Raw genomic sequence first — 17,326 nt, 5'->3', positions numbered from 1 at the left:
TCCTGGGAATGTCGTCTCAGAGCCACCGGGCTGTGATATCTGCTCCTGGGAATGTCCCCTCAGAGCCACCGGGCTGTGATATCTGCTCCTGGGAATGTCCCCTCAGAGCCACCGGGCTGTGATATCTGCTCCTGGGAATGTCCCCTCAGAGCCACCGGGCTGTGATATCTGCTCCTGGGAATGTCGTCTCAGAGCCACCGGGCTGTGATATCTGCTCCTGGGAATGTCCCCTCAGAGCCACCGGGCTGTGATATCTGCTCCTGGGAATGTCGTCTCAGAGCCACCGGGCTGTGATATCTGCTCCTGGGAATGTCGGCTCAGAGCCACCGGGCTGTGATATCTGCTCCTGGGAATGTCATCTCAGAGCCACCGGGCTGTGATATCTGCTCCTGGGAATGTCATCTCAGAGCCACCGGGCTGTGATATCTGCTCCTGGGAATGTCGCCTCAGAGCCACCGGGCTGTGATATCTGCTCCTGGGAATGTCCCCTCAGAGCCACCGGGCTGTGATATCTGCTCCTGGGAATGTCGTCTCAGAGCCACCGGGCTGTGATATCTGCTCCTGGGAATGTCCCCTCAGAGCCACCGGGCTGTGATATCTGCTCCTGGGAATGTCATCTCAGAGCCACCGGGCTGTGATATCTGCTCCTGGGAATGTCATCTCAGAGCCACCGGGCTGTGATATCTGCTCCTGGGAATGTCGCCTCAGAGCCAACGGGCTGTGATATCTGCTCCTGGGAATGTCGTCTCAGAGCCACCGGGCTGTGATATCTGCTCCTGGGAATGTCAGCTCAGAGCCACCGGGCTGTGATATCTGCTCCTGGGAATGTCCCCTCAGAGCCACCGGGCTGTGATATCTGCTCCTGGGAATGTCGTCTCAGAGCCACAGGGCTGTGATATCTGCTCCTGGGAATGTCGTCTCAGAGCCACAGGGCTGTGATATCTGCTCCTGGGAATGTCGTCTCAGAGCCACCGGGCTGTGATATCTGCTCCTGGGAATGTCCCCTCAGAGCCACCAGGCTGTGATATCTGCTCCTGGGAATGTCAGCTCAGAGCCACCGGGCTGTGATATCTGCTCCTGGGAATGTCCCCTCAGAGACACCGTGCTGTGATATCTGCTCCTGGGAATGTCAGCTCAGAGCCACCGGGCTGTGATATCTGCTCCTGGGAATGTCCACTCAGAGCCACCGGGCTGTGATATCTGCTCCTGGGAATGTCAGCTCAGAGCCACCGGGCTGTGATATCTGCTCCTGGGAATGTCCCCTCAGAGCCACCGGGCTGTGATATCTGCTCCTGGGAATGTCGTCTCAGAGCCACCGGGCTGTGATATCTGCTCCTGGGAATGTCCCCTCAGAGCCACCGGGCTGTGATATCTGCTCCTGGGAATGTCCCCTCAGAGCCACCGGGCTGTGATATCTGCTCCTGGGAATGTCAGCTCAGAGCCACCGGGCTGTGATATCTGCTCCTGGGAATGTCAGCTCAGAGCCACCGGGCTGTGATATCTGCTCCTGGGAATGTCCCCTCAGAGCCACCGGGCTGTGATATCTGCTCCTGGGAATGTCGTCTCAGAGCCACCGGGCTGTGATATCTGCTCCTGGGAATTTCAGCTCAGAGCCACCGGGCTGTGATATCTGCTCCTGGGAATGTCTGCTCAGAGCCACCGGGCTGTGATATCTGCTCCTGGGAATGTCCCCTCAGAGCCACCGGGCTGTGATATCTGCTCCTGGGAATGTCAGCTCAGAGCCACCGGGCTGTGATATCTGCTCCTGGGAATGTCCTCTCAGAGCCACCGGGCTGTGATATCTGCTCCTGGGAATGTCATCTCAGAGCCACCGGGCTGTGATATCTGCTCCTGGGAATGTCAGCTCAGAGCCACCGGGCTGTGATATCTGTTCCTGGGAATGTCGCCTCAGAGCCACCGGGCTGTGATATCTGCTCCTGGGAATGTCAGCTCAGAGCCACCGGGCTGTGATATCTGCTCCTGGGAATGTCGCCTCAGAGCCACCGGGCTGTGATATCTGCTCCTGGGAATGTCGTCTCAGAGCCACCGGGCTGTGATATCTGCTCCTGGGAATGTCAGCTCAGAGCCACCGGGCTGTGATATCTGCTCCTGGGAATGTCCCCTCAGAGCCACCGGGCTGTGATATCTGCTCCTGGGAATGTCGTCTCAGAGCCACCGGGCTGTGATATCTGCTCCTGGGAATGTCCTCTCAGAGCCACCGGGCTGTGATATCTGCTCCTGGGAATGTCCCCTCAGAGCCACCGGGCTGTGATATCTGCTCCTGGGAATGTCCCCTCAGAGCCACCGGGCTGTGATATCTGCTCCTGGGAATGTCCCCTCAGAGCCACCGGGCTGTGATATCTGCTCCTGGGAATGTCAGCTCAGAGCCACCGGGCTGTGATATCTGCTCCTGGGAATGTCACCTACTGAGTGGGCAAAGAGGCCTGTGCTGAATCAATAACTGCTCCCAGTTGCCTCAAACTCTGGGGGAGAGGGATCTGACTCGTTATTCTCTAATGGGAAACAGAAATAAAGTGTCGTCAGGAATTCTGATTCCCGATAATAATAGAATAAATTATATCCTTGCAGACAATTAAATGGAGCTTAATGGGTTTGGGCAATAGCCTGAGGTAAATTGCCAAGTTGAGTCGTTCCCCATGCATCATGGGAGATAAGGCTTTCATGCTTGCAGAGGGAACTGCGTCAGGTGGAAAAGGGGCTGAAAAATGGCAGATGGAATGGAATGCAGACAGTTGCACGGTTTTTTACTTTGGTAGACGAACCAGGGTAGGTCTTACACAGTGAATGGGAGGGCGTTGAGGAGTGCCATGGTGATCTGGGAATGCAGGTACCTAATTCATTGGAAGTGGTATCAGAGGTAGATAGGGTTGTAAAGAAAGCTTTTGGCACTTTGGCTTTCATAAATCAAAGTACTGAGGTGAGATGTTGAAGTTGTATATCAGTGAGGTGTAATTTGGAGTATTGGCTGCAGTTTTGGGCACCTACCTACAGGAAAGTTTGCTCCTTGACTGAGACTTCCTTTAGGTTTAGTGGTGGGACACTGACTTTAGCACAGTCTGGGCATCACCAGCAAGGCCAGGGTTTATTACCCTCTCTTAACTGACCTTGAGCTGTTGGGCAGTGAGTGCCAGGGTTTAGACAATTAAGGAATAGTTAAATTCTTCCAAGTAAGGATGTCCTGCAGCTCGGGATGCTGGTGTTTGCCAAGCACTTGCCTTCACAGGGTGAAGAGATGCTGTCAGAGTGTCTTGAGGATTGATTGATTATCGATCGACCTATCTATCTATCTATTGTTTATTTATTATTTATCTATCCATCTATCTATTTATTTATTTCCAGCACCAAGTAGGCCCTTCCGGCCCTTCAAACCACACCATGTTAATCCCAGCCTAATCATGGGACAATTTACAATGACCAATTAATCTACCAACTGTTACATCTTGTGGAAGGAAACCCATGCAGTCATACAAACTCCTTACAGGCAGCAGTGGGAATTGGTACCACAAATCATTGTGCCAACCACAATGCTACCATGCTGCCCCAAGTGCAGTGTATTTTGACAATAGCCAGCAGTCCTCGGTAGAGGTGAGAATGAGTGGTGGAGTGAGAGTCAAGTGACCTGTTTAGTCCTGGATGGTGTCCTGAGTGTTACAGGACTCCAAAGAAAAGGAGACTATTCCTCCCCAGTTCAAGCTTGTTTCTACTAGGTGGTGGCGACTGGCTGATAGTGTAGACGGGAACCTGTTGAGGTGATTCATGTGACTTCCAGGACACATCAGGCTGGGTGTATATTGCAGGGACAGTTACATAATTACCCACTGTTCAAACTACCTCTTAAATGACCATATCGAGGCTTTTAAAATAATGAAGGAAATGCATTCCTGTACCTAACAAAGTGGCCACTTGCGTGCGTGTCCGTGGTCTTCTGCTGCTGTAGCCCAAGTTTCGACGTGTTGTGCGTTCAGAGATTACCTTCTGCACTCCACTGTTGTAACAGTGAGTTACTGTCACTTCCCATCAGCTTGAATCAGTCTAGCCAGTCATTAAACAAGATGTTTTCACCCACAGAACTGCTGCTCACTGGATTTGTTTTTGTTTTTCGCACCATTCTCTGCGAACTCGAGACTGTTGTGTATGAAAATGGAGGTAGGTTTTTACACAGAGAGGGTGGGTGTGTGGAGTGTGCTGTCAGGGGTGGCGGCAGAGGCTGATGCATTAGGGACATTTAAAAATCTCTTCGATGGCACATGTATGATAGAAAAATGGAGGGTTATGTAGGAGGGAAGGGTTAGATTGAACTTGGAGTAGGTTAATTGATCGGCCGGAAGGCCCAAGCTGTGCTGTGGTGTTCTATGTTCCATGTTCTGATGCTTCAGAGTAAATTTATTATCAAAGTACAGATATGTCACCAACTACAACCCTGAGATTCATTTTCCTGTGGACATACTCAATAAATCTATAACCGAACATGAGATGAAGGGTCCTTGAAAGTGAGTCCATTGGTTGTGGGAACATTTCAATGATGGAGCAAGTGAAGTGAGTGAATTTATCCCCTTTGGTTCAGGAGCCTGATGGTTGAGGGGGAATAACTGTTTCTGAACCTGGTGGTGCGAGTCCTGAGGCTCCTGTACCTTCTTCCTGATGGCAGCAGCGAGGCGGGAGCATGTCCTGGGTGGTGGGAGTCCTGAGGCTCCTGTACCTCCTTCCTGATGGCAGCAGCAAGGCGGGAGCATGTCCTGGGTGGTGGGGCTCTGATGATGGATGCTGATGTCCTGATATTTTCAATGGTGGGGAGTGCTTTACCCATGATGGACTGGGGTGTACCCACTAGTTTTTGTTGATTTTCCATTCAAAGGCCTTAGTGTTTCCATACCAGGCTGTGATGCAGCCAGTCAATATACTCTCCACTACACATCTGTAGAAGTTTGTCAGAGTGGAGTAAAGCCATGTGGGGGTAGTGCATTTGTCCAACTCCTGTGGGGACCAGCCTACCTTCCTCCTCATTTGCTTTAGAAGAAAGAATCGGACCTTCTTTCCAGATCTGATGAAGGATCCATCTCCTTCATTGTCTAGCACTGAGAGGCTGGATGGTTTTGGGCAGTGAAACACACATATTTGCCTGCCTTCCCATTTATTCTGCCCTTTCCTGGCTCCTGGCTGATTACTGACACTAGGTGAGAAACCATACACTAAAAGACATTTTACTCCTTTTCTCTCCCATCGGCAGTTACTGTGCTTATTTTCGAATGAAGGAGGTGAGTTCCTCCTGCCACCTGGGCATCTGGACCAACCAGCTGTTCAGGGAGAAACACGTCTGCACCGAGTGTCAGGAAGAAGCCATGGGAAGCAGGGATCGGTGTGAAGGCGATGGACTGGAAGGAACCAGGTAAGCACTACTGTACAACCGGGATCCCCTCCTTAACAAGAGCTTTGGTTCTGCGAGACCGATGGAAGGGAACACTTTCTCCCTCAGAGCATTCACGTTGCGCAGGAACCTTCAACGACCACCGCCATTTTCATTCTATCGTAATGTGCCATTTACTGGAAAATAAAGGCATACAACATGTGAGGCCTAATTTGGAGTATTGAGTGCAGTTTTGCTCACCTACCTACAAGAAAGATGTAAACCAAGTTGAAAGAGTACAGAGAAAATTTACAAGGATGTTGCCAGGTCTGGAGGACCTGAGTCATATGGAAAGTTTGTATAGGTTAGGACTTTATCTCTTGGAACGTAGAAGATTTGATAGAGGCACACACAATGAGGGGTAGAGATAGGGCAAGTGCAAGCTGGCTTTTTCCACTGCATTTGGGTGGGGCTACAAACAGAGGTCATGGGTCAAAAGTGAAAGTTTTAAGGGGAACATTAAGGGAAACTTCTTCACTCGGAGGGTTGTGAGTGTGTGGAATGAGCTGCTAGCACAAGTGGTGCATGCGAACTCGAATTCAACGTTCAAGTGAAGTTTGGACAGGTACATGGATGGTAGGGCTATGGAGGGCTATGGTCCCGGTTCAGGTCAATGAGACTAGGCAGTTCAAATGGTTTGGCACTGACTAGATGGGCCGAAGGGCTTGCTTTTGTGCTGTACTTTTCTATGACTCTATAACATATTTTACAAAAAAGTAAAGGTCTGCCAATTAACCAATGCGTGCCTGGAGTGCGCTGGAAGGGACGAAGTGAAGGCAAATACAATCAGGGCATTTAAAAGGCTCCTAGACAGAAACACGAATGTGCAGAGAATGAAAGTTATGGACATTGTCCAGGCAGAGAAGATCAGATTAGTTCAGTGTTTAATGACTAGTTTAATTAGATTAGTGCTAGCACAAAATTTGTACAATCCCCCTTGACCACATGGGTTTCCTCCTGGTCTTCCCACATTGCAAAGACATGTGGGTTAGTTGATCACATGGGAGTAGCTGCCCGGCAACAGAAGGGCCTCTTACTATGCTGTGTCTCTAAATAAACATAAAAACTAAACTTTGTGGGCTGAAAGGCCTGTTTCATGGTTATTTGTAGCTGTGTTTCTCATACTGCTGTCAGAGTTGACTTTTAAGAGAAAATAAGGAAAGGATGCTGAGGTGAAGTCCCCAGTTGGAGGGCCGATATCTGCAGATTTGAGAATTCAAAGACAAGGACGGGAGGACCAGAGGCAGCCTGTCCTAGTGGGTAGGTATGAGGGATGGGTAGGTGTGTGGAACTGGGTAGATATGAGGGAGTGGGGTAGGTGTGAGGGAGTGGGTAGGTGTGAGGGATGGGTAGGTGTGTGGAACTGGGTAGGTATGAGGGATGGGTAGGTGTGTGGAACTGGGTAGATATGAGGGAGTGGGGTAGGTGTGAGGGAGTGGGTAGGTGTGAGGTATGAATACATGTGAAGGAATGGGTAGGTCATGTAGGAAGGGTCAGAGACAGATCGAGAAGGTGAGGGGAGTACATGCTCACAAATGATAGGTGAGACCGGGTGAGAGGAATATCACCTCCCAACTTCTTAATTCATCCTCACTCCCCTCCCCAACCCACTCAATTTTCCATCGCCTGGTCTCACATCTTACCAGCCCCCTTTCTTCTTACTCTAACTTTTGCCCCTTCCTTTCAGTCCTGACGAGGGGTCTCAGCTGTGAGGGCTGCTTGAGGAAGAGATTGTTTCTGTCCTCCATGTCCCTCATGGTTTTGTAAACCTCTATAAGGTCCCCATGCTCCAAGTCAAGTTTATCATCGTTGAACTACATGCTGTAATGAGAAAATGTTTCTCCAAACCTGAATGTAAAGCACATAACACACATCTAACTCCCAATAACTTAGGAAAGTCAGGATAAAATCTACAAATGAATTATGCATAGATTAACAAAGTAAAGTGCATGAATTAAATATTGTCAGGTACAGAGCCGATTAACCAGTGACACTGTGAATGCAATGTTGCAGGGAGATCAGAAGCCTAACGGCCTGAGGGGAGAAACTGTTTCCCATCCTGACTGTTATTGTTTTTATACTTCAGAGTCTCCCGTCTGATAGATAGATAGATAGATACTTTATTCATCCCCATGGGGAAATTCAACATTTTTTCCAATGTCCCATACACTTGTTGTAGCAAAACTAATTACATACAATACTTAATTCAGTAAAAATATGATATGCATCTAAATCACTCTCTCCAAAAGCATTAATAATAGCTTTTAAAAAGTTCTTAAGTAGTTTACTTAAATACAATCAACCCTGGCACTTAACATACCTTACTCCTGGCGGTTGAATTGTAAAGCCTAATGGCATTGGGGAGTATTGACCTCTTCATCCTGTCTGAGGAGCATTGCATCGATAGCAACCTGTCGCTGAAACTGCTTCTCTGTCTCTGGATGGTGCTATGTAGAGGATGTTCAGGGTTTTCCATAACTGACCGTAGCCTACTCAGCGCCCTTCGCTCTGCTACCGATGTTATACTCTCCAGTACTTTGCCCACGACAGAGCCCGCCTTCCTTACCAGCTTATTAAGACGTGAGGCGTCCCTCTTCTTAATGCTGCCTCCCCAACACGCCACCACAAAGAAGAGGGCGCTCTCCACAACTGACCTATAGAACATCTTCAGCATCTTACTACAAACATTGAATGACGCCAACCTTCTAAGGAAGTACAGTCGACTCTGTGCCTTCCTGCACAAGGCATCTGTGTTGGCAGTCCAGTCTAGCTTCTCGTCTAACTGTACTCCCAGATACTTGTAGGTCTTAACCTGCTCCACACATTCTCCATTAATGATCACTGGCTCCATATGAGGCCTAGATCTCCTAAAGTCCACCACCATCTCCTTGGTCTTGGTGATATTGAGACGCAGGTAATTTGAGTTGCACCATATCACAAAGTCCTGTATCAGTTTCCTATACTCCTCCTCCTGTCCATTCCTGACACACCCCACTATGGCCGTGTCATCAGCGAACTTCTGCACATGGCAGGACTCCGAGTTATATTGGAAGTCTGATGTGTACAGGGTGAACAGGACCGGAGAGAGTACGGTTCCCTGCGGCGCTCCTGTGCTGCTGACCACCGTGTCAGACCTACAGTCTCCCAACCGCACATACTGAGGTCTATCTGTCAAGTAGTCCACTATCCAATCCACCATGTGAGAGTCTACTCCCATCTCCGTTAGTTTGTGCCTTAAGATCTGGGCTGGATGGTGTTAAAGGCACTAGAGAAGTCAAAGATGGCAGAAAGTCAAAGAGGATGCTGGATGGATGGGTGGGATCCTTATCAGGAACCCTGCAGCACTCCTGATAGATGTCCCTGATGGATAGTAGGGATCCTCTCAGCTGTTCTCGTAGTCCCTTGTAGAGACTTCTGGTCTGATGCTCATCTGCTCCCAGACTGGATGGAGATGCAACTTGTCAGACACTCTCAGTAGTACTCCTGTAAAATGCGGTTTAGATGGGAGGAGGTGGGAGCATTGTTCAGGAGCGGAGGTGCTGCTGGGCCCTCTGGTTCAGGGAGGTGACATTGAGGGACCAGGTGAGGTAAACTCCTAAGGAATAAAGACCATGCCTGAAAACCTCTCCCTATCTTGCAGGCCCTCGGGTTCTGACAACATCCTCAGAAATCTTTTCTGCACTATTTCTACTGGCCATCCGTTCTACTGGTTTCTCTGCCACTTATCATCTTCTATCTATCAAGTCACCTCTCATCCTCCTTTGCTCCAGAGAAAAAAGCCTTAGATCGCTCAACGTATCCTCAAAAGTCAGTCTCCGTAATCCTGCTAAGTCTTGCTGTTGCAAGGCTCTCCCTGTCCTTTGGAAGGGTAGAGCAGATCAAGCAACTAGTGTCTTTTCCCAGGCCAACGTCACCAGCGATCACACTTAATGCTGGAGGAACTCAGCAGATCAGGCAGCATTTATGGAAATTAATAAACAGTCAATGTTTTTGGCTGCAACCCCTCATCAGGACTGGAAAGGAAGGGGGAAGATGCCGGAATAAAAAGGTGGGGGAGGGGAAGGAGGATGGCTAGAAGCTGATAGGTGAAGCCAGGTGGATGGGAAAGGCAAAGGGCTGGAGAGGAAGGAATCTGATAAGAGAGGAGAGTGGACCGTAGGAGAAAGGGAAGGAGGAGGGGATTCAGGAAAATCCTGTACCTGCTTCCCAGTGCTGCAGTGAGAAGAGAGCGTGGCCTGTATGGTTGGGGTTTTAATGAGGGATCCTGCTTTCATGTGTCAGTGTTCCTTGTAGATGTGCTCAGTGGTGGGGTGGGCTTCGCCTCTGATGGACTGGGCTGTGTGCACCACTCTTCGTAGGCTTTTCCATTGGGCATAGTGACGTGTCACTATGTTCAGATATGGCCCAGGTGCGGAGCAACAGACACCAAAGCAGGTTGATAGTTCACAGACCTTAATGCGAACAGTTAGAGGGAAAAGAAAACAATACACGCTAGGCCAAAAGTGCTATTAACTAAAACTCTCAAATGGAAAATGAAGCCAATACATCAGCTGAAAGGAATAACTAAATATTGTTACGTACCCGTGGGTATCTTGTGATTGTCATGTGACCATGATGTAATTGAGGCTCTGCTGGGCATGATGTAATGGTCTTGTGATGGTGGAGTGATGTACTTTTCCCACCAGTGACAGGTCATGTGATGGCCTGTTTCAACAGGGTAAAAAGGAGGACCCCTCCCTGTGACGCAGGTCAGTTTCGTGGCTTAAGTCAGCAGTGTTCTGCTGCGTATTTGATTTTATGACGCAGTTTTAAAAGTGGAGTTTTAATTTCTACTGTAAGAATCGTGGTGCCGGCAGTTCTGAAAATCACTGCCAGTTAAAGTCCAATGAGGATTTATCGAAGTTCGGGAAGCTGAAGGATCAAGGAAAGTTGATGTCAGTGGTAAAACAGATTCGACCTTATTTAATCTTCGTACAAGGAGTTAGTAAGCTGCAATCCGAGATAGCTCCTGCTAAAAGAGCAGAAAGAGCTGGGTGCAGAGTTTCACCAAGGAAAGGTCAGTGCCTTTAAGCCGTTTTATTTTCCTTCATTGTAAATCCTTCGGGCAAGGCATACTTCAGCTGGGATCAGCTGGGAAAGAGAATTTATTACTTCAAGGAAAATTTCTCTTAACTGACTGTAAATCATTTTGGACTTTTGCAATACTACTTTAAAGAACTGTGTTCGCACTTCTCGCTTTAAGAACTGTTGACCTTCCGTATAGCAGCCGAGTTCCAGTTAAGTTAGTCGTTTGTTTACTTTTGGTTTTTTTTAGCAGTGTTTAATAATGTTTTACTTGTTATAAAAAACCTGTCTCAATTATATATTCATTGTTGCTGAATACGACCCACAAGCCAAACAAAAAAATTGGTTATTCCCCTTTTCCAGAACACCAATCAATAATTAAACAAACATTTAAACTCAGAAATGGATTCAGATCGCATGAGCCCCCAATTGTTATGATCCAGCTGCACTGCTGAATCCATGATTGTGACAGGGCCATCCTCTCTAGGCACAGCCCCTGAGGAGCCACAGACCTGTGTCCACTGGAAGTCCTGGGTGAGCGAATTGTCCAAATGTCCTTTGCTGGGATCCAGGGAACCATCTACCAGGCGGGGAGGAGGGGGAGGTGGGGTGACTGGGGCCAAGGAAGAGGTAGTAATCGGCTTGAGCTGGGAAACATAGAATGCTGGGTAGATCATTAGTGATGCTGGTAGACTCAGTCTATACGACATCTTGTTGACAGCCTTTGCCATTACAAACGGTCCCTCGTAGCGCGGTGCCACTTTGTGGCTCTTGACTCTCAAGGGAAGATCCCTTGATGCCAACCAGACCTCCTCCCCTGGCTTGAATGGCCTTACCTGTCGACGGAGCCGATCAGCCTGCCGGGAATGCTGTTTCCTGGCGGGCTGCAGAGAAGCCCTGGCTCATCTCCAGGTGTGCTTGTAGCTCTGGATCAGCTGTTCGGCAGCAGCAACTCCTACATCGATCTCCTGATCAGGAAAGAGAGGGGGCTGGAATCCCTTCTGGCATTAAAAGGGAGACATACCGGTGAAGGATGACTGGAGGTTATTGTGGGTGATCTCTGCCCAAACCTGTCTCCAACTCCTGGTTCACTCTCCCAGTTTGGCCGTTAGATTGGGGGTGGAAGCCAGACGAGAGGCTGAGAAGCAGAAAGCCTTCCAAAAGTGGGAAGTGAACTGTGGTCCACGATCAGACACTATGTCTTGAGGAAAGCCATGGAAAGCCAAGGGAAAGCCACAGGTTGAACCATGAGTATGGAGCTTGGGGAGGGCAATGAAGTGGGCAGCCTTGGAAAATCGATCCACAATGACCAAAATGGTGGTGTTTCCATTAGACGGGGGCAGACCAGTGATGAAATCTACTGAGATGAGGGACCAGGGACAGTGGGCCACAGGCAGTGGACATAGCAGACCCACAGGACGTTGTCTTGTTCCGAGCACAGGTGGGACAGGCAGCTACATTGTGGACATCTTGGGACACAGATGGCCACCAAAATTGTCTCTTTATAAACTCCTGAGTCGGTTGAATTCCCGGATGTCCAGCCAGACGGGAGGAGTGACCCCATACCAACACTCCGGAATGCACCGTAGCAGGAACAAACAGCCGGTTGGGAGGAACCCTATCCGGGCCTGGATCTGATTGTTGGGCGGCCGTCACCTCTGCCTCAGATCACCGGAGCAGCGATACATGAGCGAGGAAGGATGGGGTCTAGATCGGCATTGTCCTCGGATCCGTCGAACTGCCGGGAGAGAGTGTTGGCCTTTGTATTCTTGCTGCCGGGATGAAATTGAACCGTGTGAGGAAGAGAGCCCCTCGGGCTTGACGAGAGTTGAGCCTCTTAGCATCCTGAATATGGGACAGGTTATTGTGATCTGTCCAGACCAAGAATGGATGCTCTGCCCCCTCCAGCCAGTGTCACCATTCGTCCAGGGCCTCTTTGACAGCCAGAAGCCCCCGGTTCCCAGCGTCGTAATTCCTCTCGGCCGGAGCCAAGCAACGGGAAAGAAAGGCACAAGGGTGCAGGCGGCGATCCGCAGACGAGCGCTGAGAACATCAGATGCATCCACCTCGACAATGAATGGCTGAGATGGGACTGGGTGTCGCAGCAGTGGGATGGTGGTAAAACGTCGCTTTAGCTCGGAAAATGCTTGGTCAGCACCGTCTGTCCACTGGAATCCTGCCGAGGTCTTCTTGGTGAGTGCATTTCATCACAATGAAATAATAATTAGCGGACACGTGCATATTCACAAGTGCAGTCGCCATAACTGCTGTGCTGCTGAATCTGTGGTTCTGACATCCAGGCAGGATACTCTCTATTGTTGCCCTATAGAAGTTTGTCAAAGTTTTAGGTGACATGCCAAATCTGCACAAACTTCTAAGAAAGTAGAGATGTTGTTGCACTTTCTATGAAATGGCACTGTTGGGTTTACTCTCATTGTAGTGTAGGAGGCTCTCACCTGTGGCTCCAAGTAGCTGTTTGCATGTGACAGCAGACACACCCGGTACACGACTTCAACAGTCGGGCTAAACCAGGCAAGGGTTGCTGGTGATCCTCATACCGCGGACAGATCAGGACATGCATCTCCGGCAGACAGTGGATGAGATCTACAGTGAGATCCAACGGCTGAGAAGAGCACTCACTCTGTGGAGAGCGAAGAGCATGACAAGGCGTAGAAGATGTCATGGTCATCCACTGTAACTGAGAAGGACCCCAGTTTGTACCACTGGACCTGGACTTTGAGGTTGATAGAGTGGAACTACTCAGGCACAATGTTTCCTCTCTAAAATCTCTCCCACACAGGTTTTCTGTCATCATCGGATGCAACGGACAACCAGCACCCACAATACAGCAGGCAGAGGGATGATCTTACAGATGTTTACTCAGGATCGATAGACTGAATTTCTCCAGGGTGTGGAGTATAGAACCAGAGAACACAGGGAAGAAATTCAAAGGAGCAAATCATTTTCCTTGGGAGGGGTTGTGAATATCTGGAACGAGGTGGTGTAGGCAGATACAGCTACTTTGTTTAAAAGGTGTATAGACAGGTAGGAAGGAAATCAGACATAAGGCAGACAAATGGGATTAGTGTGGGTAGGCAACACAGTCAACATGGACAAGCTGAGCCAAAAGGGCCCAATTTCTGTGCTGTTCGATTTTATGGTTCAATGAAACCAGCCATCTTCGATTCTGAGAAGATTTTAGAAACAGGCCTCAGTGGAATAAAAAAGGTCTGTCCTTTCTTACAGTCATAGAATCAAAGAGCACTATAGCACAGAAACATGCACTTCAGCCCATCTAGTATGTTCCAAACTATTAATCAGCTTAGTCCCATCAACCTGCACCCAGGCCATAACCCTCCATTCCCCTCCCATCCAGGCACCTAACCAAACTAGTCTTAAATATTGAAATAGAACCTGCATCTACCATTTTCACTCCAAGCTCGTTCTACACACTCACCACCCCCTGAGTGAAGAAGCTCCCCCTTGTGGTCCCCTTTGATATTTCACCTTTCACCCTTAACCTATGACCTCAGTTCTAGTCTCACCCAAACTCAGTGGAAAAAGCTTGCTTGCATTTGCCCTCTCTATTCCTCATAGTTCTTATTTCACTTTCAAACAGTTAAATAGTTAAAGTTCATTGTTGGCACTCGATTACCTCTCTCCAATTCTAGCTCACAAATCTTGGTTAATTTTCATTTAAATTGTGGCTCATTTTCATTTCTTGAGTTAGCCTAGACAGACTGGGAGCAGAAACCTTGACACAAATTATTTTGGATTGACCCATCCCTCCCCCATTTGCTTTCAGTCACAATCTCCCTGGATGTCTTGTTCCCTATCCTGATGCCAATTCTCAATCATCAGGTCCCCGCAGTCTCAGTCGAGTCTTTGTTTTGTATGGCATGGAACATGTTCTAAATTTGCCAGTGCCTGCCTCCCTTCCTTCCCCCTTGCAGGAGCTGCAGAGGGTCAGTTTTCACAGAGAAGCCTAACCCAAACCTGAACGTCTACAATAAGTTGCCTTGATGGCCACCATCTTGGTTGTAAGGGGTTTGAGATCTCTATGTTCCTGATTGGGAAGGGGTCAAGGGTTACGGGAAATTGAGGGAATGCTGGGTGGTACGGCTTGAAGGGCTGGAAAGGCCTATTCCACGCTGTAGCTCAAAAAATTAAATAAATAAATAAAATTAGGAAACGTTCAAGTAAAATTTATTATCAAAGTACATATATGTCACCATATACAACCCTGAGATTCACCTTCTTGTGGGCAAACTCAACAAATCTATAGAATAGTAACAATTACAGGATCAGTGAAAGATCAACCAGAGTGCAGAAGACAAATTGCAAATATAAATAAATAGCAATAAATAATGAGAGCATGAGATAATGAGATAAAGAGTCCTTAAAGTGGGATCATTGGTTGTGGGAACATCTCAATGGATGGGCAAGTGATTGTAGGTATCCCCTTTTGTTCAAGAGCCTAATGGTTGATGAGTAGTAACTGTTTTTGAACCTGGTGGTGCGAGTCCTGAGGCTCCTGTACCTTCTACCTAAGGCAGCAGTGAGAAGAGAGCATATCCTGGGTGGTGGGAGTCCCTGATGATGGATGCTGTTTATCCACGACAGTGTTTCATCAGAATCAGAATCAGGTTTAATATCACCGGCATATGTTGTGAAATTTGTTGTCTTTGTGGCAGCAGTATAATGTAATACATAAAAATAGGGGAAAAATAAATTACAGTGAGTATATCTATAAAATAGTTGAACTAAATAAGTAGTGCAAAAATACACAAAAAAGTAGTGAGGTAGTGTTTATGGGTTCTATGTCCATTCAGAAATTGAATGGCAGAGGGGAAGAAGCTGTTCATAGAAACATAGAAAACCTACAGCACAATACAAGCCCTTCGGCCCACGAAGTTGTGCCGAACATGTCCCTACTTTAGAAATTACTAGGCTTACCTACAGCCCTCTATTTTACTAAGCTCCATGTACCTATCTAAAAGTCTCTTAAAAGACCCTATTGTACCCGCCCTATTGTCTTCTAGATCTCTAACATTACCTAGCTCTCTGAACCTTTTGTAAGCTTTTCTTTCCTTCTTGACTAGATTTATTACAGCCTTTGTACACCACGGTTCCTGTACCCTACCATAACTTCCCTGTCTCATTGGAACGTACCTATACAGAACTCCACACAAATATCCCCTGAACATTTGTCAAATTTCTTCCGTACTTTTCCCTGAGAATATCTGTTCCCAATTTAAGCTTCCAATTGCCTGCCTGATAGCCTCATAATTTCCCTGACTTCAATTAAATGCTTTTCTAACTTGTCTGTTCCTATCTCTCTCCAATGTTATTGTAAAGGAGATAGAATTATGATCACTATCTCCAAAATGCTCTCCCACTGAGAGATCTGACACCTGACCAAGTTCATTTCCGGATACCAAATCAAGTACAGCCTCTCCTCTTGTAGGCTTATCTACATATTGTGTCAAGAAACTTTCCTGAACACACCTAACAAACTCCACCCCATCTAAACCCCTTGCTCTAGCGAGATGTCAATCGTTCCTGAATGTTCCTGATTTGTTGAATCAGAATTGGAATCAGGTTTATTATCACCAGCATGTAACATGAAATTTGTTAACTTAGCAGCAGCAGTTGCAATACATAATATAGAAGAGAAAAATGATAAATAAATAAATAAATAAATTACAGTATACATATATTGAAGAGATTAAAAATCATGCAAAAAACCAGAAATGCTATACATTAAAAAGGTGAGGTAGTGTTCAAGGGTTCAATGTCCATTTAGGAATTGGATTGCAGAGAGGAAGAAGCTGTTCCTGAATTGCTGAGTACCTCCTAACCGATGATAACAATAAGAAAAGGGCATACCCTGAGTGCTGGAGATCTTTAATAATGGATGTTGCCTTTTTGAGGCATTGCTCCTTGAAGATGACCTGGATACTACAGAGGGTCATGCCCACGTTGGAGCTGACTGAGTTTACAACTCTCTGCAACTTATTTTGATCCTGTGCCGTAGCCCCCCGCACCCGGCCCCCATATCAGACAGTGATGCAGCCAAGTAGAATGCTCTCACAGTACATCTGCAGAAATCTGTGAGTGTTTCAGGCGACGAACCAAATTTCTTCAAACTCCTAATGAAATATGGTTGCTGTCTTGCCTCATTTGTAACTACATCAATATGTTGCATCCAGGTTAGGTCCTCAGGGATCTTGAAACTGCCCACTCTCTCCACTTCTGATCCCTCTATGAGGATTGGTATGTGTTCCTTCATTTCACCCTTCCTGAAGTCCACAATCAGCTCTTTGGTCTTACTGACGCTGAGTGCCAGGTTGCTGTGGGGACACCACTCAACTAGCTGGTATATCTCACTCCTGTTCACAACACCATCTGAGATTCTGCCCACAATGCTGTATCATCAGTAAATGTATAAATGGCATCTGAGCTACGCCTAGTCACACAGTCACGTGTATAGAGAGAGTAGAGCAGTGGGCTAAACACACACCCCTGAGGTGTGCCAGTGTAGATGTACTCCATGGATTGAGAAAAAAAAATCAGCCCAGGTAGAATGGTGAGGAGAACCAATGGGTCGCATGGCTGTATCCTGTTCCTATATTGTGTTTGAATGGATCGAATGGCTGTATCCTGTTCCTGTATTGTGTTTGAATGGATCGAATGGCTGTATCCTGTTCCTATATTGTGTATCAGTGGATCGAATGGCTGTATCCTGTTCCTGTTTTGTGTATCAGTGGATCGAATGGCTGTATCCTGTTCCTGTATTGTGTATCAGAGGATCGAATGGCTGTATCCTGTTCCTAT

General features: G+C 47.6%; 1 protein-coding gene across 1 annotated transcript in view; it reads left to right on the top strand.

Annotated features, from left to right (window-relative positions):
* The window catches only part of LOC140730881 (somatomedin-B and thrombospondin type-1 domain-containing protein), a 261,974-nt gene that overhangs the window by 228,314 nt on the left and 16,334 nt on the right, over window positions 1-17,326 (top strand). The window contains exon 4 of the mRNA XM_073051869.1: window positions 5,249-5,407. Within this exon, the coding sequence (XP_072907970.1) occupies window positions 5,249-5,407 (159 nt within the window). The remainder of the gene's footprint in view (window positions 1-5,248; window positions 5,408-17,326) is intronic.

This window comes from Hemitrygon akajei, chromosome 7, assembly GCF_048418815.1.
Source record: "Hemitrygon akajei chromosome 7, sHemAka1.3, whole genome shotgun sequence".
NCBI classification, from domain to species: Eukaryota; Metazoa; Chordata; class Chondrichthyes; order Myliobatiformes; family Dasyatidae; genus Hemitrygon; species Hemitrygon akajei.
The sequence above is the reverse complement of the archived record's forward strand: the minus strand, read 5'-3'. Positions and strand labels throughout refer to the sequence as shown.